General features: G+C 39.1%; 1 protein-coding gene across 5 annotated transcripts in view; it reads right to left on the reverse strand.

Moving 5' to 3' along the window:
• Positions 1-23,198, reverse strand: part of TRPM6 (transient receptor potential cation channel subfamily M member 6) — a 115,833-nt gene that overhangs the window by 27,734 nt on the left and 64,901 nt on the right. For 3 of the 5 annotated variants that reach the window (XM_019555265.1, XM_019555268.1, XM_019555264.1), the window contains exons 20-30: positions 22,016-22,144; positions 19,805-20,086; positions 18,702-18,876; positions 17,168-17,282; positions 15,492-15,691; positions 10,578-10,710; positions 7,748-8,889; positions 6,917-7,032; positions 5,147-5,273; positions 4,264-4,361; positions 536-591 (exon numbers count right to left, since the gene is read on the reverse strand). In XM_019555265.1, the coding sequence (XP_019410810.1) occupies positions 536-591; positions 4,264-4,361; positions 5,147-5,273; positions 6,917-7,032; positions 7,748-8,889; positions 10,578-10,710; positions 15,492-15,691; positions 17,168-17,282; positions 18,702-18,876; positions 19,805-20,086; positions 22,016-22,144 (2,573 nt within the window). Of the gene's footprint in view, positions 1-535; positions 592-4,263; positions 4,362-5,146; positions 5,274-6,916; positions 7,033-7,747; positions 8,890-10,577; positions 10,711-13,906; positions 15,246-15,491; positions 15,692-17,167; positions 17,283-18,701; positions 18,877-19,804; positions 20,087-22,015; positions 22,145-23,198 lie in introns of those variants that run through there. The other 2 variants (XM_019555266.1, XM_019555269.1) reach the window with 2 other exon arrangements.

The raw sequence follows: 23,198 nt of genomic DNA on the forward strand, positions 1-23,198 counted from the left end.
CTGCCCTTTGGGCAGGGGGCTGGACTCGATGATCTCCCGAGGTCCCTTCCAGCCCTAATGTCTATGAAATCTATGAAATCTATGAAATTTTAAACAGATAGTGAATGCCTTGCAGTAGCAGCTAATATTTTTATTACTTAAAAGAGAAATCAACAATATGTGCAACAAATCAAGTGCTGCTTTTCCTTCTCAGTAGACAATGATGTCAGCTAGTCACGATTCAGTGGCAAATGAATGACTAAATAAGAAACCTGGATAATGTTGGCATAAAAACATTATAGCATCTATGTTCCTTCTAAAAATGTGAAGTTGCATTTTGAACCAATATCTTTTATAATAATTAATAAGCCTTTTTCTACTGAAAATAAAACATGGTGAAGTGCTGCAATCCTTCATTTTACATGTGTCCACATTTTTCATCCTAAAATGTATTCCAGAACTAAAATGAAGCCTACAGAATCTATAGAACAGGGCACAATAAAGTGTTGTTTTTGAAGAAATGTAGCAAGTATCTTAATATAGTTAGGATACATACGAGGAGTTCCTGCTTGATTTATTCATTCTGGTCCCAATCATGCTACCATTCAAATCCTGAGAAGAGAAATGCTTTTATTAATAAAATTGGTACATCACTGTCCTATGAATATTGAACAGAGCAGCTCAAGTGCCCTAAGTCTGCAAACACTTCCTTGTGTGCTACCTTGATTATTATTAATAGTACCATTGACATCTAAGTGCAGCATGAGTCTATTACATCTTCACACACAGCCTGATTTGGAACATGGATTTGTTCTAGTTGCAGATTTCCACAGAGTCTGCAAGCATTTGAGTAGATTATTTGAGTATACCAGTTATATCAAATTGCATAAAATACACCCGGAAGATATTTCAGTACAAGATGATGGAAACTCCAGCGAGTCAAAAACATGTGACATCAAATATTTCATAATGTCACAGTTCCTAAAAGTAAGCTATACTCTACAAAGGCAAATACAACACATATATAACAGCATATTTCAAGAAACTTTAGAGTTTGACATCAAGATATTTAAATTCTTTCAGTGGGAAAAGTCCCTCATCCTCAATAGCTGCATAACCTTCCTGCTACACCAGTACTCTTATGAGTGCTCTTGTGAGGCAGATTAACCTTACTGTGCCTTCATATACCAGTCAGATATTTGGATAGACTTCCCAAAACTCTAAATTCCCAAAAAGAAAATGCAGCAGGACTCAAATAAAAAAATTCAAAGACTAGATTTTAAGACTAGGTAAATGTCATGGCATGTCCACATTACATTGGACCAGAGGTTGTACCTGGTAGGGATTGTACCCTGGGACTCTGGAATGGAGGCAGGAGGGTTTGAGGCTCCAGCCTTAATTCAGTGGCTGCCCAAGGGCCAGGGAAGGCATAAGCTGGCTGTTAGCAGCAACACCTCTTCCCTGAAGCAGCACCATTTCCCACAGAGTTAAAGGGTGACACTGACAAAGGGATTCCTGCTCCTGCTCCTCTGCATGCTCCCCCTGATGTGTTCCAGCACCCCCTTTACTGAAAACTGGAGCTCATGCTCCAGCAGTCACCACTCTCCCCCCTTAGTTATGCTATTGCATTGGACAACGCTAGGGAGGCACCCTGACATACCCTGTCCATTTGTTCCAGCTCTGCCTGCCAAAAATATGTCACTGATTTTTTTGACACGCAGGCAGAGAGCTCCCTGTAATGCTCTCAAGCCTGGGCAAGAACATCTAGTGGACTATACCAGCAACTACCTGGCATTTTTTTGACCTGCAGTATGTATAAAGTGGGAGCACTTGGTAGGTCATATTTTGATGATGCATTCCCTAGCACTGTCTGACATGAAATAGATATGTCCTCTGCTTTAAAAGTTACCTCCAATTCAGTTTTAAAACGGCCTACCTCAGAAGTTTTCCCACATCTCCCACATTTATCCTGTAGATCACTGCTGATAAAAGATCCTCTCCCAAAATATTACCTTCCCACCTTGAGTTTTCCACTATTCTGGTCTCAAAATATTTCATCCCACTAATCACCCAGACAGACTTGGGAACCAGCAATTAAACAGTCTCAGATTAATCTGAAAAGAACTGATTCATTTCTTAAAAACATACATTGTAGTCCCCACCCTGTGTTACAATTTAATGAATGTGGCAATGATATAACAGCCAAGACGTGCTGGGCTCCCACAACTGCAGTCAGTAGGTTGTACAGGTAATCAAAACCTGTGGATGTCAGGCCCTATATTTTAAGAAGCTAAGCCACCTGTGACAGGATTTTCAAAAGTGAGGGTTGGTCTAAATTCAATCTTACTGTAGTTTCTCCTATTATAAGCCACTCTGACCTTTGTTGGGAAGGGTGGCATATAAATTGAATGAATTAAAAATAAATGAGAAATAAATAAAAAAAAATGGGACACATTTTAACTCTTAAAACCCCTCTCAGTTTAATCAAAGTAATTTGAAAATCCTGTCTTGAAAACCTGAGATTAGTTAGTCCTTTAACACACTTCCCATAAAACAGGTCTACACACCACTTGCCTAGTTCTGTTTCAAAGAGCTACTGATCTAATCTCAACATTTAGGTTTTACAGAATTAGTAGAAATGATTATGGAAAACGTTTCTATGATCTGCATTATTTTTCCCTTGGATTTAAAGAATTTTTTATATTTTATTTTATTTATTGTGTTTTATTTTGGGGACTCAAACTCTATACAGCCCTGATAGTAAGTTAGGCCCCATCTACACATTACCCTTATGGTGTGATTAACCAGTTTAATCACACCTTAAATGGTCACCCAACCACATGTTCATTCAATTAATGGCATGATAAAAAGGGAATAAGCTACAAAGTTATTCCACAAAATGTGTGTAATACTTTTGTAACTGTTTCCTATCATGCCAGGAATTCAATATGTGGCTTGGGGCTCCTATGGCTGACTGCCCTGTCAGCTGATCAGAGCTCTCAGCTGGGGGCGAAATGTGGACCCCTGAGCCTGGGAGCTCCCAGATGATGTTGGCCCCCAGCCATGGCAGCACAGCATGCGCTCCCATGACTGGAGCTCCATCAGCTGACCTGGGCTCCCAGACAGGGGAGTGCCCTAGGGGTCCCTATGGCAAGGAGACCACAGCTGACAACTCAGTGGAGCTATACAACACCCCCACGACTGGAACACTGTGGCAGTAAGTGTGATTGTGTAGATCCCGCATTAGACAACATAACCTGCATGTGTAAAGGGGCCCTTAGAATCAGAAAGTGAAACTGTTTAATCTTATTTCATTGTAAAAAAAGAAGAAAAAGAAAACAGAAGAGTAATGACAAACATTTTCTACAGGGCAAAGTAACTTCCTTTTACAAACCACACATTCATAATCAAAGTATAGACAAGAAAATGCAACACAGGTAAGGAAACATGTTCAGTCCCTTAAAAGAAACTGCTCTTAAGAGAAGGAGAGGAAAGGTTTATTTCATAATTCCTGTTCTCCATTTATTTTTTGTTAATTTCCAGTGACAACTTTCAATAAATTAACAGATACAATTTTCTCCATCATCCCTGCAACCCAAGCAGATAATTCTTCCCCACCATTCTTCTGCAAGGAATTCCCATATCTTCAGAAATGTAAATTATCATAGCTCCACTGAGGTCGACTGTGCTGCTCCACTGAAGTCAGTGGAGCCCTGCTGTTTTAAACAGGCTGAGTACTTGACCCTATATCTTAAAAGGGTATAGATAAATCATAAGTCTTATTTTTAAAAGCCAGAGAGTTAAGAAAACCAAGCCAACTACAGGAATAAATATCTTAGAATTCAGATAAATATTAAATTCCCACTTTGGAAGAGATAGATATTGTCTCCTAATTACTGAGAGGTGATCTTGCCAAAAGTTACCCCAGTTCTCTAGCCATCTCTGTTTAAATATTCAGCACCAGACTGTGTACTTGCTTAATAGCCTGAAGAATTACTAATAAATGTTCAGCTTTCTAACGATCCTCTTCATGCATCCTCTCATTTCATGATTCAACAATTTAATATCATACTTTATTAATCTTTGTTGAATGTTAATAGCTGTTAATTATTCCTTTACTAGGACACACATGCCTTGCCAGCATGAAATTAAATTTCTCACATATCAAAAGGTGTCTCATTAGACAGACCCTCAGTTGATAAAAATCACCAGAGCTCCATGGAATGCAACAGAACTATAACAATTTACCAGGCAAATGGCCTTTATTATGGCCTCAGGTCTCACCTCTTGAGAGTGCCTCAAGTAGTCACAGATTTGTACCGTGTGCCTTCCAGTTTCTTTATTTTTCATTTTCTGGTGCATATAATTAAGGCGATCCAAACCTAGCCGAGAAAGCAATGATAGAAAAGACATATTTCTAAAACTAAAGAGAAAAAATGGTTGCTTTGGAGTAAGCAGTTGTGAAACAATACATTAACATAGTAGCTGCATAACAGGATATAAAAACAATAATGAAATATTGCCAAACTATAATAGATGGTTCTCACTCTCTGTTCACCAACAGATTTCACCGTAGTGCAGGATATCACATACTACATATAGTCTGTAGAGCATCACTGCTTGATGGAACTTTTCCTGGTGGTTTGCAGATAGAAGCCTAAGAACTATGTAATGGCAGAGCTGGGAGAAAAGGTGATCTATGCAAGGCTATCAAAGGGATTTGTTTGTGAAATGAATGAGAATGACTAACAAGCAGCAGATCTACACTGATGGCACAGTGGTATCTATTCTTTAAAGGAATTCTTCAAAAGAATTATCAATAGGGGCTAGATTGCGTGGGAACAATTAAATGCTGGGCATAGAAAAGAACTATTACAGAAGTAATTATCTTTCTTTCCCCTTGCTTATTTCAGAGGGACAATAATCTACATTACAACCCCTCAACTATGCTGGACAGCACGATGGTCAAGGTGGAACCAAGGTTTCGTCTACTCCATGGCCTTCGCTGTCCACTCCTTACAATGGGGGAAGCAGTAACCATGTAATGCATTTTTTAATCTGTTCATATAATTTCCTTGATGTAGCAATTGTTGATGACATTTGGGGCTCATTGACTATTAGTGGGGAAGTGGAGAGTTCTGGACTTCATTGATGAAGTGTTACATACTTAACTGATTGAAATTAGATATGGTCAGCCAGTTCTTGCTGTTCTTTTCTTCGTCACCCAAGAAACTACTCTCTGTTGGTTCTGAACTGACTTGGATACTCTGGGGACAGTCATCCACTTTAATCACCTGCCATGGCCAAAAGAAAATAGCATTCAGTATAACAAGACCAGCAGTTCCATGCCCGATTTGACAACTATATCACGGCATGCTCTTTCCAAGCATTTCAAGAGAAATATCAGTAACTATTATTATTTGCACAAGGTCCCTAAATGCTTTACGAACATAACCTGGACTAAGCTTTATAAACCACTTGTCATGACGATTCAGTTATACTAAGCTTGTCTATTCAACTTCTCTCCTTGGGAATCTGAAACAAGTCTAGCCTCTCTGAACTTATTTCAGAAAAATGATCCACAAATCATAAAGGTTGTTTGCCAGCTAGCCAAACGAAGACACTTGGGCCAATGCAGGGACTAAAAACATGAGAAGCTGGGAGGGAATCCTATCGGTCTAAGAAGTGCATATGTTTAAGGGTTTTAATATGTAAAACTCTGTAGCAGAGAAGAAAGAGGGGAGAAAACAGAAGTAGAGGATTTCCATGAGTTCCCCCTTTTTACACATCACACCACTGTTCCAGTTTTATTGCCATCAGCTGCCTCCTAATGAACTACCAGGAGTATACCAGATGGCTCCCAGGATATTTGAGTACTGCATATTTACAGTTGTATAACAATGAATGTAAATATGCAGTACTCTGACAAATGTAAATATGCAGTACTCTGACTAGCCAGTTCTTAAGCTAGCTCGTGTTTTAGAGCATCCTACTATTCTTCAGATAACTGGGGTAATACTCTACTAGTTGGTAAACTGAGGCATAGAATACCAATCACATCTGCATAGCTAGGAAACATCAGGATTTGAGGACAGAACCCAATTTTTTTGTTTGTTTCCTAGATCCCAGCTCTAAGCACTTAAAGGAATTGACTCCCAGATACAATATTTGAAAAAATATTTCCCTGAGTTTGTTACAGATTGAATTGCACCTATATAGAAAATATTATATAACAGGCCAAATTGTATTTAAAATTGAAAGGTCTCCCACCACACATGGTCTAAAAATATAATTGTCCTTGTGCTGTACACTCAGGGGACTTGGGACCTCAGTGTTCTAGTCTCAGCTTTACTGATGATTCATTGTCCGTTTTAAGGCAGTTTATCCCTCCCTACCTCAACTTAATCATCAATGCCATAGGCTCATACTGAACACCCTTGTAAATTATATTGCTGGCTTACATACAATCTACATAGGACTGGGAGGATTCAGGAAAGAAGACACTGGATTCTTGTAGGTAGGACTTAACAGATGCGTATGGCTCGTCTCTGCAGTGGGCTCTTGATTGTCAGTAATTGGCGGCATGTCTGGAGATTCTGCTGTTAAGGTCCCTCCTCCCAGAAGCTAGCTTCATGTTGCCCAGAAATTGAAAGCAGACCTTATTATATAAAACTGATCTTGGGCTTAATCCTGTGCCCAGCAATGTCAATGATTGCACACCCATTAACCAGCATGAGTTCAAGATTGAATGCTAAATGCTAAATAGAACGTAATAAAACAATTAATTTTGGATTATTTGTTTGGGGATGTGTCAGTCTGATGGTTTACAATAGCACTTTTTAAATGGCTGACATACAAGTTGAGTATTAACATTTTTACTGTCCTCAGCCAACTAAAATGATACAGAACATAGAGTTTTCCTTCAATGTACACCTACCGGCACCTGAAAGGGTTTTGGTTTCTTCTTTTCTCTCAGAGATTTCCTGTCTCTGCTTTGTTGCTTGGCTTTTGTACCTACAAAAGTGCTGCAAGGCTCAGAAGAATGTGATTGCTCTGTGTTTAAAGGTAGAAAAAGTTAAATGATTATACTACACAGATTTGATTGCAAAAACAATTCCAAACACAATTAGAACTAAGAATAGTCTCTAGTAGTCTGCACATTCCCAAATCAGCAGAAATCAACTCTCAAGATCCAGAACAAATATACGCGGAAAGTTCTGTGAAAAAAATATTTGTCACCAGATTTGATCATTGAAACATAAGGTTTATACTGAATAATTTGAATGGGATATTATTTCATATTTTACAAGTTTGTGTGTTGTTGTTTTAAAGGAAACTCAGACATTAAACTTGCAGGGATTGTAATTAATACCAGATTCTCTTTGTTCTGCAGCTCCCATAAGATGATGGTTCTCATCATCTAATGACATCCCCAGGTGTAGGAAGATACCACTAGCACAAATCCAACAGAGCCTCTGAACTGTGGCTGTAAGGATTTTGTCAGCAGAAATGAGCCATGTCTGAAGTGTTATTCATACCATCCCCATGAAAAGCCTAGCTATCAACATATTTCATAGAAGCCTCAAAGCTAGGATCAGGTCTAGCACGGATCTCGCATCTGTGTGAAGGTGCAAAACCGGTTTCTTTGCCCTATCCTTAAGTGCACCCAATACACTTGGGGCATAACTGAACATCTCAACCATACTGTTTATAAAGAACTAGGAGGTCTCTAATAAGAGGTGATATTGTGGTATAACATTATTATTGCCTTTGGTTTTGCAGGTCTTCTCCACTTTCTGTTCCTTGCGGGACTGAAAACTGCTGCCCTTGTAGAAACTCCAGTCTCTCCTGAGTGGGTTGATCCAGAAGGAGGTACTGCGCCGGAGATGAGACACTGGGGTATCACTGCTATACCCTGCTTTGTCTGAATTGTAGGAGAAGGACTTAGATTCTTTTATCTGGACATGTTGGGGCTGATTACTAGTGCAGTTGCAGTCACTGTTATAGGTGGAATGCATACAAGATTGCTGTTTTTTCTCATGGATGAAAATCCCTTTTTCATCCCCTTCTGAAAACCCCCAGTTTATATAACCAACCCTATCTTCCTTCATATATGTGCACGAGGGCAGTAAGGTGTCACTGGCAATGGGAGACGGCTCCAGGCTCATAGAGCGATCCACTACAATCCCATTATCCTCCTCTGCTGATACCTGAATAATGGAGTCCCACTGTTTCGTCTGGTAACATTCTAGTTTTTGTTCAGTAAGCTTGGCATCCTGTGAGTTTTTCATCAGTACATTGTTACAGTGCTGCTTGGTTACCAATTTCTGTTCCTTGTATTTGGCAGGAGTACATGGGAGAGAAAAATTCAAATGGACTTCTTCAGAAGCAACAGGTCCCTGCTGACCACTAGGGACCAAGAGAAATTGTCCACATCTAGGGGCTGATTTCATCTCAGAGGATACACCAGAAGTCAGAGTGTCACTCTCCATTTCTTGCTTTTGCTGGCTGCCTCCTTTCTTTGCTTCCTCAAAGTCTTCACTTTGAAAGATATGGCTACAGTGCTCTGATGGCCACTGGCTCCTTGCCAAGCTCCTCAGAAGGGAAGGTGGCATGCTATAGTAGTTGTACTTCTTATCACTTAAACATTCCAAGCTGCTCAAAGTCTTCGAATATATAGCATTACTCCAGCTATGCGGAAGCTTTCTACATGTTTGATACTTTGGGTGAGACAGCAGGGCCTTCTCTACCTGCAAGGTATCTACAGCAGAAATGACTTTCAAGGTATCAACAGTCAAGGCAGAAAGGTCTTGCAGATGTCCTAACTGGCTGTCCAAGGAAAATAAAGATTCCTTGATGTAAAAGACCTTCTCATGAACTTCCTTTAGCTGTAAAAACATCCCCTCCACTCTAGGGGGAAAAAAAAGAAACAAACATGGATATTAAATTATTGAAACAGAGATCTTTGTATTGTATGATTCCTATTATCCAGTGAAGGAATAAAAACATTAAAAGAGAGAAAGTGAAAATCCTTTGCATTGTAAAATTAAAAATTTGCTTTTATTTTTTCCACAGTGATTTCATCTTCCTAAACACCTACATATAATAATAAATCATCTAACTGGGCCTAAAGTGATAAACACTTAAATTATTTTTATACTCAGGTATGAGCTATTCTAATAATGAATACATTCTTATCATTCACTCTGCCCTAGTGATGGTGGATAACAAGATAAGTCAAAACGGTATTTCTCGTAAGCTCTTTTCTCTCTCTCACTCTTTCCATCCCTCCCATGGGAAAAAATATTCAAAACATGCTCAAAGACTTCCATTTACCCAGTGTTTACACATGCTGAATACCCACTTTTACCATCATTAGAATTCAAATGCCAAAGAAGCAGAGCTTTATAAAGTTTTCAAAACCTATTGTGCTTCAAACACCAGTTGTGAGAATTTTTCAACTTGGAATAACTGATCAAGTGTGCATTATAACCAAATCATTTTCTCAAATCTATCTGCAAAAATATAGTTTCATATAGTTTCTCAATGTGATGGTCCACCAACATACGAAGGCTTTCAAGTTTCAGTTTCAGGCAGCATAGAAGAGAAACTGTAGTATATTAGTAGCATTTAAAGTAGTAGCTATGCAAAACAAAAAGCATGCTACAAAGAAACCTTAACCTGGTATTCTGTCCCTCTAAACAATGGCCAATGGATACTTCTTATCTGATTAGATATATTTTAACTTGGAACACGGAACAAAAAATAGGTATTTAGAAGGTCAGTTTTCTACTAAATGAAATCTCTCTGGTATAATAGATATTTATTGTTTGGACAAATGTATCTTTTTATCAAGCATTTATTTGATAGACTTATTCATTTTATTGTGCGTGTTTTGGTCTGATATATGGAAAATGAAGTCCAAGAGAGGTAATGACTTAGATAAGCTACCTTTCACTGGGTAAAACAAATTTCTATACAAGGATGGCATTTTGAGTAGGATGTTCAAAAAAGTTGACAGCTTTGCCACTGACTTCAACAGAAAACTTTCAACACAGTGATTGAAAATGGTATCCATAGCACCTTTGGCACACAGCAATCTCAGAAAGAAGGTATAACAATGTACAACAGTGGTGATTCCATAATGGCCTCCATAATGCAAATCACAGGTATAATTAATCTAAGGGTACTATGAAAATAATGTTTAATACTGAAAACTGCTAAACCTTTAAATAAAACCATGCTGTTTGTGCTCTACCTGGGGGCATGGTGCCCAGGTAACCTCTTGGTGACACATGGTCTGCAAAGTTAAAATAGATCAGTGCCCAGGCTATGCCCTTAATGGCTCATGTACTGCACATGGCTAGGAGTGCAGTTCTGCTGATGGCATTTGCTAGTCATACTTTGTACATGGATTTAAAAAAAGACATTGCAGCTGTAACAGAGGGAAACGGACTGCATGTGTTGTTCCTTTTTCCCCTGCACACATATGTTGGAGCAAACATCATTTATCCCCGAGGTATTAGCTAATTAGCAGTCTTTTTATGCACTATATGTCCTAACTTAGGTGGATTTCAGTAGCAGCAGTACACACAAACCTTTCTGTTGTCAAACGGATCCTTTCACTGTCACTAGAATTCAGGTTTTCATTCTTCTCATGAAAATATTTCTCCACACACTGCTCCTCAAAATCATGAAGTTTCTTTAACTCCTCATCACTCAGATATAGTTCTAAATAAATGAGAAAAATCACTGGTATCAAACTGTTTGTACTTCTTTGCAAAAAAAGAAAAAAGGGACTAAACTGGGAAAATGCATTTCCTATTCTTTCCTGAGTTGAAAAGAGTGAATCAGGTTTGAAACTGTGAATCTGTGTGTATACATACAAACTGGGGATGTGTGAATATACCCAGTATGTATTTAATATCTTTCATCTTATTTCAGGGCGGGGAGGCAGCCAATACCTCATAGTATTTTAACTCATTTTCTAAACTGATTTGAAATGCAGAGCCAAAGGACTACTCATTCAGATATACCTTTTTCTTGCAAACTATACTATAGGCCCATGGCAGATGTTACAGTTAAGGTGTGATTAATGTTTCAATTACACCATAAAAAGTAACAGCATATATGTGCAGCCAATTTATCATTCTATAAAGTGGCAAACCAGCCACAAAGATATTCCACAAAACCTCTCGATCTTTGTATTTCCTTTGGATGTGCCACATATTGAAAGTGTTGCATTCTCAGTTCCAATATGAACAATGGGATGGGAGTCAGCATCGGTGAACGTGCAAGATTCCCAGGGACGATTGGTGGGGAGAGCAGAGTTGAAGGGCTCCTCCCACTGGGAATTTATCAACTTCCATGCCCAGCAGCCTTTCCTGCTTTGCTCCATAGCCCCTGGGGGCTGCACAGAAAGGCACTTTAAAATGGCCAGCAGTTTGACAGACTTACTCTGTAGTTTCCAAGGAGCTGGCTGCAGCACAAGGCACTTTACATACCCCAGCCATGGGAACCCCAGTATCATCGAGCCTCTCTCCAGTTCCCAGGGTTCCTGTACATGAGGGATTGCTAAAAATGGTGGTGGTTTTCAGGCATCCACCAGAACCCAAGAATGGGGAGAGGCTCTCCGATTCTGGAGTCCCAGCAGGGAAGTCCATGGATTTATCGCTGCCAGGTGGGCAGAGTCAATCAACTCCCTCCTCTCCCACCCCCCTCCCCATCTGAAACTCTTGTCCCAGGCTCCCTGCTGGCATTGGTATGATTGGAATCTGATCCCTGATCCTAGCAATAATGCCTTCTACTGTGTAAGCATGGCACAGCAGTAGGCACAACTGTGGGGATCAGAGATCAGATGACATTGCACCATTAAATGAATATCTGCCAGCCTCTGCAGATAAGCCTAATAGTCAATGGCTTCCACTAATAAGTTATTTATGACACTCTTTTTACTTCCCTAACTTGGCTGAAAATATTCCTAAAGGTAATTCACATAAACTGTAACAACTAGAACTATTTCAGCTATTCACTTTGAGAAGGAGACATGGAATTATTTCTACCTAATTGCTTCAGACATTCATAAGCATACAAATGTCAAAGCAAGAAATATTGCAAAACACATTTAAATTTACAACTCTAGACAAAGGTAACAAGCTTATCTTTTTATGTGACTATCCTTATAGAAGATTAATATAATACTTTTGAGAGAATGGATTGATTTTATGTTAGTACTAAGAAACGTAAAGGGTACATCACAATAAATCAGTCTTCAGAGGTCTGATCTTTGTGATACTTCATTGATTCCTGTTCAACAATTTTCAAATTCATTGTTTATTTTTTACCAGCTCCTTTAACATGGGTTTCAATACTCCAGAAATATATTTCTCCATTTCTCATGATTCTCAGACTACAGCAGGAGTATCATCTTGCCCATGGGCTCCACAAGGGGCCCTGAATTCAGGGCCAGAGGTGAATGAAGGTGGGCCAGCCACCAAATTCCACCATTCAGTACCCTACTAGGGAAGCGTGTCATTGAACAAGGGGTGAGCATTGGCTGCATTAACCCCCGCAGCTCCCTGATGCCATTCTCTGCTAACAGGTGGGTCTGCTTCTGGCTCACAAGGCTCTCTGTGGTCCAGATCCTGCCCAGGGCGCTGGGGGAGTTTGCCACTCCTGGATTAGAGGATTATATCATCCCTATTCTTGAATCAATTTGGCAAAACCTTTCTTTAAAAGTAGACAGCAATTTCCTTTTGCAACTACTGTAAAACAGACAGCATTCGATTATTATTTATTATTGTCATATATAATAATATAGTTTCCTCTTATTTCCTTGCACTGAATCATTGTAATACAGCAGTGCTCAATCTTCTGGTCCAACAGGCCAGAGGACTGGTGCAGGGCCAGTCCACAAACCAAATTAGATCCTGTGTCCCCCACCCAGCCCCATGCACTGGGATCAGGCCCTGGGGTCTCACACCACCCCTGCACACTGCCCTGCATGCCCAGTCTAACCCACAGGGCCACATTATCCAGGCTACGGTGCTGTCCACAGGTCTCCACTCCTCTGCCTCCAAATTTTATGACCCATCAAGAGGCTTGCAGGCCAGCTGACCCGGCACCAGGGGCTGAATCCGGTCCACAGGCCAGGAATTGAGCACCCCTGTTGAAATACAGGTACACTACTGGAATAATACTACTGCCTTCTAATGCAGTGAGAGGGACTTGATAATCTAATTGGTCTTTTCTATTTCTAAGCAATATGTGACCTTATTGGCCTTGCTTGGACAGTTCCATTCACTATGCCTTGGTGTTTACATCTATTGTCCACAGGATGGCAGTGGTTCCCCATACCTAAAACTATTACTAAAGAAAACTCAGTTTCATGAAAAAGAAATTCAGCAAGCTGTTTTCAATATACAGTGCATACAGACATGAAATAATTCTCTCAGAAAAAAGGGGTGTAAAGCCCAGACTGAACCCTCTTTCATCAATAACTTAGGGAAGCTATTTTTCTGATTTTGCTCTTCTTTACAAATAAGTCAATCTGTGAACTGATTTAGTTACTTATAACATAAAAATATGTCAGAACAGTGCTACTTCAAAAGAAGATTGATGCATTCTGAATGGACACAGTAAAGCCACTACACATTCATTTGCTAAGCCTGGACTTGAATTCTGTAATCAAATTACAATCCTGATTGATAGTTCTCCAGTTCATCACAGCAAGGCCTCTGTGATCCATTTGGGAAACTCCTCTTTTAGGTGCCCAGAATGTATTACAGAAAGCAGGGAAGTTGTCCATTACTACAGAATGCAATAACCTGGAAGCTAACACCAACACTGATGTCTAACCGAAATACAATATTTTGTGTGGCCAGAAAACTGGATATAGGGGCCTTCTTTTTACTTACACCATTCACTCAAAAAGCCTCTGCTTTTGAAAGGTCCTATATATCATGGCTCCTTTAAAACTACAAGCAGTTTATTTATTCATTCTTGAATAGGGATCATCAACTGTCATGTATCTACCACAATAACCAAGATGAAACTCTCCACTTGTACAGAATAAGTGAGGTGCACAGGTGAGGAATGACAGTGTGTGAAGCATCACTCATGGGCTACTACTGGACAGTGTCCAACTTCAATGAACTCTTGAAATTCCTTGTTGATTTAGATACTTCTGTGACTCTTTTCATCACTGCAGAAGCTTATTATTTCCCAGTCATCACTGAATTTATCTTCTCAACACTTGGTGTTGTCTTATGAGGTAAGCTACTATGCGTTATTTTGAAGATAACACTAAATCAGTGGGGACCAACCTACCAGTCAGGTATTAGCCTGGCAACTTCCCCTAAGTGCTATTGTGATCCCCTTCCTCTTCCCAATCTGCTGCTCTGCTTTCTGCTTCCTGCTCAATCTGACACTGTGCTGCCTGCTCCTTTCCCAATCTGCCACATGCCACACACAGAAACTGCCTATGCCACATATAGAGGCTTCCTATGCCACATGGATCGCACATGCTGTGGATGGGCCACCCCTGCGCTGGATTACAATAATGCAATAATGGGGCCTTCTGCCTTCAAAATATATGAGCATATCAACTCAAAAGGTAGGGAGAATCAAATTAATTGCCCAAATACATTACAAAGGGAAGTGTGCTGCTGCCATAGGAGTCCTCAGTCTGTATTCTCTAGGCTATCCTATAACCTTAATGTGGAAGATCCTGTTTGCCAGATGGAGAACAGTCCACAAAATAAGAAGAAATGAACGAGACATTGGGTAGATAAAAAAAAATCAGCTTAACATTAGTACATCAGGGAAATGTGCTCAGTCCAAAGGTTTGTGAACCGGAGCATTTAGAAATAACTATGTAGTTTTTCCCTGGCAAAAGCACAAGACAGTTTACATTAAAATTACTATATTCTGTTACACATCCTTTTATTTTTAAAGTAGTACAGTTGAACATTACAAAGTTCCTGAAAACCTTACAAGGGACTTTAAAAAAATTAAGAATCCCATGTTTGTTTGTTTCCAGGGCGTGGAGGGGAAATCAGGGCACCAAAAAGTCATGCCATTTGCAACCCAATATTAAGTTGTTCTGTCATTTTGGTTCAGTGTAATATTGTGAAATGATAATATTATTCCAGCCACAGTACTTCCATAAAGCTTGCTTGAAATTAGGATTAGGGTTGATAGAGAGGATGCAAAATTCAGACATGTTTGGATCCAAATTAAAGCTTGGAATAGGTGAAGGGTCCCCACTGTGAATAGTAGCAAAGAAGAGTTAGCATAAAATACAATAAATCAAAGTTAAAATACAGAACAAAACATTCCCCAATATAAAATGGAGTTTCCTAGAAGATATATTAAGTGGGACAGTAAAAAATCCGAAAATATCTTTTCAACTAACATGGCTATCTACACAGTGGGGAAAGCCTAGCAAAACATTCCTAACCACCATCCTATTTGCCACAGCACAAGTAGAGGAAGATCAGCTGTCTACTCACTTAGTCCAACATCACCTTCCTCTTGATCCAGCTCATTTGGAGGCCGATGGTGAAAGATGCAGTTTATAAGGAGGCCAATGTGGCTCAGAAAGATGAATGGTGGAGGCAGCCATGGCTTTTCATGGTATGTCATGATGTAACGGTAGCGGTTGTATTTCCAGAGCTTGTTTGATATGGCTTTCATATCATAATAAACATTACTGATAACAGGAAATAAAAAAGACGCTATATGAGCAATCCTTCTATGACATTATGTGATGATATCAATCTATTAAGCCAAGGACAGGTGTTCATTTCTAACAGTAAGAATATCATAGAATGTCTCTGAAATTCTTACTGAAAGGAAAATATCCCCCGAGTTGGAGCATACATGTGCTGCATCCCTCCTAGCTGGAAAGCTACACAGGTGAGCACTCCAGCCAAGGACACTAGAGGGCCGCTCCATGGGCCACCCACTGATTGATACTGATTGATGGGATGATAGTAGGCCATTCTCCCATGATGGGAACCCTCCCAGGGTTGTCTGTGGCAGTTGCTGTTTTTCAGCAGCTGCCAGTTGCCTCTTGACAGTCAACCACTTCCCAGGCAGTGGAGCGGATAGGCTGCCAATTAGTGGGCTCCTGTTAAGGTGGAGGTGGCCCAAGAAGCAAGCCTCTAGTACTCCCTGGTTCTCTCCCAGTTTCTGCTATAGGAAAATAGCCCCACTCCATGCATTCCTCCAGGCCAAGCCAAAGGGGTGCATGTAGGGCATGCAGGGGTTGTTGGTTGTAGCCATGTTAGTTTAAGGACAAAGGCAGAGAAGGTTCTTTGGGTAGATGTGATATCTTTTATTACACTAACTAAATAGTTGGGAAAATTGCTCTTTGTAAGCTTTTGGGCACAAACACCCTTCTTCGGGCATACAGAGAGTCTGCTGGTGAACTGTATGCTCTCCTGTGTAGAACAGAAGCCAAAATGCAAATTACAGGTCTGGGAAAATGCAAATATATGACAGTGAGGATAGGTGGGGTGGAAAACAGCAGGTGCAAGACAGGTGGGAGGAAAGGTGACAGAAGAATGTAGCTGGTAAAAATGCAGACAGGGTACCTGGGGTTCTCAGATGGTAGGCAGGTTACAATGGGAGTACAGGGAAGAGGAAGGAGGGAGAGAGAGCAGAGGACTGTGGGATATTGGGCCTCCTTAGCCATGCAAGATAGTGCTGGAGGAGGGCGGACTTCCCCATAGGAATCTAACTTTCTTGCAGAACAACCAGTTTTCTTCCAAAAGAAATCCCTTGAATGCCTGTATGCTCTCTTTTTGTCCCAGAAGAAAGGTTTTTCTTTGGGCACAAATGTAATGCCTGTCCACAGCCTAAGTATAGCTTTCCAAAGCCAAAGAATAAATGTTTCCCACTGTTTGAGTTACTAGGAGTTTGCTAAGTGGTGCTGCCTGGTTCTCTAGTTGTAAGAGAGAGTTCTAGTTTTTTGGTTGTGTTTTTTTTTGATGGCAAAACAATGAACAGACTTTCTACACCCCCCATGTGTCCCTCATGACAATGACACATACAAATACTCTCCCAGAATCTGAGGTTTATCACATGGCAAAAAAGAGGCACTATTACGGGAGCATCTTTTAGAAATAATGGCAGTTTATTCATAGGCTTTTTGGCTCTGCAACAACATACCAGAGATACCTACTTAAAGAAAGCAATCAGCAAGTTGACCATGATGATGTACTGTACAAAGAGGTACACAGCCTGGAGGAATGGTGTGAGGAATGAGCCTGGGGGACAGTCTTCATCTAATTCACAAGCTGTAAAAAAAGGAAACCGTAGGTTTTATGTAAATCAGTATAAATTAATAAAAGGTTATTAATGTTTCACCTCCTTTTCATTCTGAAATGCCAGATGCTCAGTTAGTAAAGCTGGCTGGACCCAATGACTTCAGAGGAGTTACACTAATTAACACCAACTAAGGAGTTAGCCCTCTGTTTAGGGAATATTTTAGATCTCTTTGTACCACTACTGAACTTAAATACTATTTACATAATAACCTGATCGTGTCAATGAGGCAAACCCAGTCAGTGAGGTATTTTGTTACAGTTAAAATTGAACAAACACCAAATGTATCATGAAGTCCCAAAACTGACTGATTTTTTTTCTTATCATTTGCCATTTTGGTATCAGGGACTTTTAATCAAATCCTGTTTTTTTTCCTTGAAAAATAATCTCTGAAGAAACCTGAAATTCATGACCAATTTCACAATCATAAATCAGAGTATACAACCACTGCATAAATAGCAGGTCTTTTTAGGTAACAAAATATTCAATTGCAAATTTTGTGAGGATTATCATCAATAAGAGATTAAATAAATTGAATTGTGAAAGATGAATTGGCAGTGTTCTTAGAACTGGTATGGACTTGGAAGAAGTTCTCTCATAGCTGACCTTGAGAAATAAGTCAGTTTGCAACTGCATCAGCAGCAAGAATGAATACAGCATCCTTGAGTACTTACACATTTGTAGGATATACTGAGCTATATTCCATATTGAAGTAGAATTTTTTTTCTAACTCTCTTGGGGAAGATGGGAGGTTGTGCCCTTTGCTTGGTACCATGCAAGTGCCTTCCATAAAAATAAAAATAACCCCCGCAAAAAACAACAGATCCAATGAATTCCCCAGTGAATTTCATGGAGTTGCTGTTTCTTCTCTATTTAGAGTCTCTGATCAGATTTTAAACTCCATTTTAATTTTATTTATCTACAGTCACTTATTTGTATTGTTGTCAATACATTGATTGACTTAAATCTTTTTTGAAGCGAAGTTGTCTGGATAGATGACAGTGTCCATGTCATGGCAGAAAGGTTTTTTTCAAAGAAGATAGTTTTGCAGCATTCCCATTGGCCTAATCACTAGAAATTAAATTTCACTGATTCATCTCCTTTACTAATACTGCTTTGTTTCCAAGCTCTTACATGCTTCTTCCTAGGCTTTGTGATTTTTCATTCACAAGGTTAAAAGTTTCTAAAGCTGATATTAGTTTTTAACAAAGATCCTAAAGGAAATACAGGTCTTCCAGTTCCTGCACTACAACATTAGTTCAGACTGGAACCAAAATCCTTTGAGGAAGCACAGACTTCATAAATGACTCAAGCTACAGCTGAAATCCAGCAAAGCACTTCCATGTATACTTAGCTTTAAGCATATCAGAAGTCCCATCAAAATCACCTACCATCTATTTCTCCAGCATAGACCTCACCAAACATCATCCAGTAAGGCTGAAACACTATATCTCGTGCCAGAGTCCAAGAAGGAGACTCCTTTGGAGAAAGGATCGCTTTTCGTGCCACCCCAAAGCTCAACAACACTATGGCCATCATAATCACTATATAGAACATGTTTGCTGTCTGCATAGGAAAATTAATTAGAGAGATGTGTATTAAAAGAGTGGTGTTAATTATAAGAGTGAATATATATCATGGCTTTTAAATCCAGGAATCTGAACATCAGCAGTAACAACAACTACTCTTGGAAAGAGGGAAGTTTCATTTCCATGAATCAATTGCCCAGTAATATCCACTACACTTGAAATTATCCCCAGCACAGAGAGCCAGAGTAAGTCCTACATGGTGCATAGACCTCATGCTGGCCCTCCACTCAGGGCTGAATTTGAGTTGATAAAGTCTTTCTGACAGGTCTCAAAGAACACCATGGAAAAGTATTTCACCTTCTAACACTGCACTAGAATTAATATAGGAGCCAAAACGTAAAGGATTAATAAGACACTTTCCAATAACTGAAGGAAATTACAGAGGGAATCTGCAGACCTCCCTCAAGACCACACAGTATTTTAGCCTTAGCTCTGACATAAAAAAATCTAACTTTGATCTCAGGGAAATTTTTCCTGCTAAAAATGGGATATAATTATTTAAATCAAAATGTAAAATAATAATGAGACAGTTTCCAAGAGCTAGGGGAATTACCTATGATACTAAGCCACTGTCTGCCAGAGCCAAAGAGTGCTTTTTTTCCCTCCATCTTATTATCTAGCTGGATCAGAAAGCTCACCTAAAATGCAGTCTCTCTCTAAGGAACCAAGTGAAAATGGCTTTTGTGAATAAATTCAAATAATGAATAAATTAGAGAAAACTCTGATCTGATCACATTGTCATTTCATGAATAGAACGAGGGGCAAAATTTACAGATAAAATACTTCTGAATTATCAGCGCAGCACTAGTCTGCCATCATTTTGTTTTAGATCCATTTCTGAACTTTCATCTTCCCTCATTAACATCACAACTGGAAAAAATATTGCCCCAGAGTCAAGCACTTACCATTTTCCCAATCATTGTTAAATATGGACCTGCGTGCTGATTCACAGCAAAGAAGTCAAGGAGCCGCGTATACCAGAATATGATATCCAAGCAGTAAATTAGCCTTCCTGCAGTCTGAACAGGAGGATCAGCCCAGCGCAAGCCAAAACCAGTCATGAACAGGATGATAGCTATGGAATCGGTAAAGTTCCAGTATTCATAAATCCACACCTTCACCTTTTGTCTAAACTTTCCTGGCTCTGAAATAAATACCTGACAAGAAAGGAAAACAATAACAAAAGTCTGGAAAATTCATTGTATTGCCATCCTGTCTGAACCATCAACTGACACATGGAAATACGTGTTTTCAGCAAGTTCTCGTGATGGCAGCTGTATAGGTCACCATTCTGTAATATACTATTTACTGAGTTTACTGAAAATCACCGTCACATTGTTCAAGTATCTCTCTCCCCACCCAAACATGCTCCTTTCCTTTACATAGAAATTATTTCTGCTCCTTAATGGTGAGGAATGCATTCCATCAAAGAAAAAAGCAGGCAGTTTTCTATGAGTTAAGCATGTGTATCTTTTTAAAACAGATATAGAACATTTGAAGGAGGAAGCGGTCATGACCTACAGTAACTATTTCAAAAGCCCTAAAGTCATGGAAAATATCAGCCCAACCTTGCCGAGGTGAAAACAATTAAAATGTCTTACTTTCGACTGAGCTAGTAAGATGGAGTATGATCCCTGTATTTTAGCAAGGACATGGTGATCCTAAAAAAAGGAGTTGGCAAGGCAAAGAATGAAACATTCAAATCCTTGAACTGTAAGTGCGCCCCAAAGGGATTTTCAGCCTCACTAAGCAAATGTGTGAAGTGGAATCTTTCGAAGGCCATAAATAAGACCTTTATACATTGCATGATTGAGGCCAAGTACACATTGCTCTGTAAGATCAAACTGATAAAGAGCAAGTAGGAGAAAGATTTTGAAGTGTTAGGCCCTGATCCCGTAATTTACACATATACACACCTATATATAACTGTGTAGCTCCATTGCACTCAATGGGATTATTCACTTGAGTAAGTGTTTGCAGAATCAGGACCTAAGGCTTTAACAATTACTTGATACAATCTAGAGAAATGTTTTTTCACAATTGCACATAACAACAAAACCCTCAACATTTAATTAGTGGCATATATAAGACTCAGTGTCCTACAAAATTCTTTCCAGTGGATCAGAATTATTAAATCAACAAAGCCCCAGCCCTCATAAGACAGGAATTTCATGATTTTGGGTTACTATGGAGTCCAACAACAAGAAGTTGACAACAACATGAATAACCACAGTTGTGACGCTTGAGCTGCCTGATGTTTCTTATCTTTATGTCTTTTAATGAGATCACCCTCCTGGGTGTTTTAATTATTTAAACCCTCATCCAGCCACATTCATTCCAAACCATGTTTCCTACTCCACATTCTTGCTCCATTTGAAATCCATTATATTCCCTCTTTTACCACAGTCCCACTGTTGAGAGAGAGAGAGAGAACTGTTCTATTTATTCCCTTTTAAGTACATGGAATTAGATTCCAACCAGCAGAGCTTTTAAAGTGCACCCCCTCCACTTCTAAAAATCAAGCATTTGAAATATCTTATAGTACTTACAATATTGCAGTCAAATGAATACAGGTTTGCCTTCTTTCTCCTGATCACACAAAATAATTTGGAAAAATAATTTTATCTGCTTTATTCCTTAGCTCATTTATGGCTTTGGAGTACAAGTCATGTTTGGAGAATCAAATTTAATTGGCTACAATTAATTCCCAATAGTTTCCCCACTGATTTTTTTTTTTAATTTGAAGACACTAAAATTTGTACAATATTATTAGGTGGATTTTTGTCCAAAGGAACTTAAAGGTGACTATTCATGTATTTTATATGCAATAGATCTTCTTACAATAACTATCACAGTGTAAGGAGTGACCCAAGGTAGAATCCAGATACCTATATCAATCTATGTCTAAATTTAGATTCATAAATCCATATTAATCACCTAATTTTAAGCATCCTGAACACCTGTCAGTTCCCACTGGCTTAGGTATCTATATAAGGAAACATTAAGCATCCATTTTATAAACCCTTGTTTTGTAAATCCTTATGAAAAGAAACTATGAATTTGCTATTTATAATTCATTCTTTACAGATGTAAGACAGAGTTTGTGAAAAGCTTACCTCCCTGACTTTCTCAACAGCAGTGGTAAAAATGTAGATGATTACAAGCCATTCTTGCACGCTGGGCCTGGGTTCCATTTTCACTAGCACAGTGTAAGTGAACAACATGAGAAAAGCCACGTACGCCATCTACAAAACACACAACACGCATTTCCTGTGAATAAATAGTTGCGACAAGAGCATGGAACACTACAATAAGTGTGTTTTATAATGAAACAAATGTTGTCATACTAATGAGATCCTATCAAGAATCAGAATACAAAAATTGTCCTTCAGCCCCATTGTGCCCATTCTTAGGGATTGCCCCCCAGACCTTAAACAACATTTTTAAACGTCCCACCACTTTATTCCAAAATATTGAACAAAAGTAGCTTTAAAATTATTCTTCTGAGGTAAATGCAGCACACATTCAAAAATGTGGCCTTAATCTTATGATTTTCAATGGGCATGAAAAATGCTTCTGACTCTACAGAGCCCCACTAATATCAAACAATGTTGTGTGTGCATCTTACTGGTTCTGCAGTATTAACTATTCCCAGAGCAAAGAACAATGATACTGACATTAGCACCAAACCTAGTGAACAGATAAATGAGTTCACAAAGAAAAGCAAGTTGGCTTCTGCTACATTGGAAACATAAAAATATCAATGTTTGCCAAAAGATAAAAATTAGAAGAACAACTATTATTTTTTCAAGATCCTTAATAGTATTATAAACAATGTGGACCATTACAAATATTGTTCACAGTGGCTGACAGACTTCCTTAAATAAGAAAATCTACATGTACACTATGGTCTCTACCCAACCAGCAGCTTCATCCTATACTCATTGAAGTGAAAAATAAAGCTCCCATAGCACAAGATTAGGGACCAGTTACCAAATGGATTAAGAGAACGCATTTTTCTGTGCACATAACAAATTATCTTATATGCATCAATACAAGCCTCTTCAAAAACAATTTATAAAAGATGGGGGGGGGGGGCTTACATAGTAAGTTCATTTATGTAAAGCCATATTCAAATCTTTGTTCTACAGATGTGCCTGGCTCCTGAAAAATACATATTTAAGAATTTTTTGTCATGCTTGAAATCCTGTTTTAATAGCAGCTGCTTAAAATGATAATATATGCACACAATTATTGTTAGGATGAAAGAAGGAAGCAGATCTTACATTCCACCCCAAA

This window comes from Crocodylus porosus, unplaced genomic scaffold (genome assembly GCF_001723895.1).
Source record: "Crocodylus porosus isolate Cpor-Errol unplaced genomic scaffold, CroPor_comp1, whole genome shotgun sequence".
NCBI classification, from domain to species: domain Eukaryota; kingdom Metazoa; phylum Chordata; order Crocodylia; family Crocodylidae; genus Crocodylus; species Crocodylus porosus.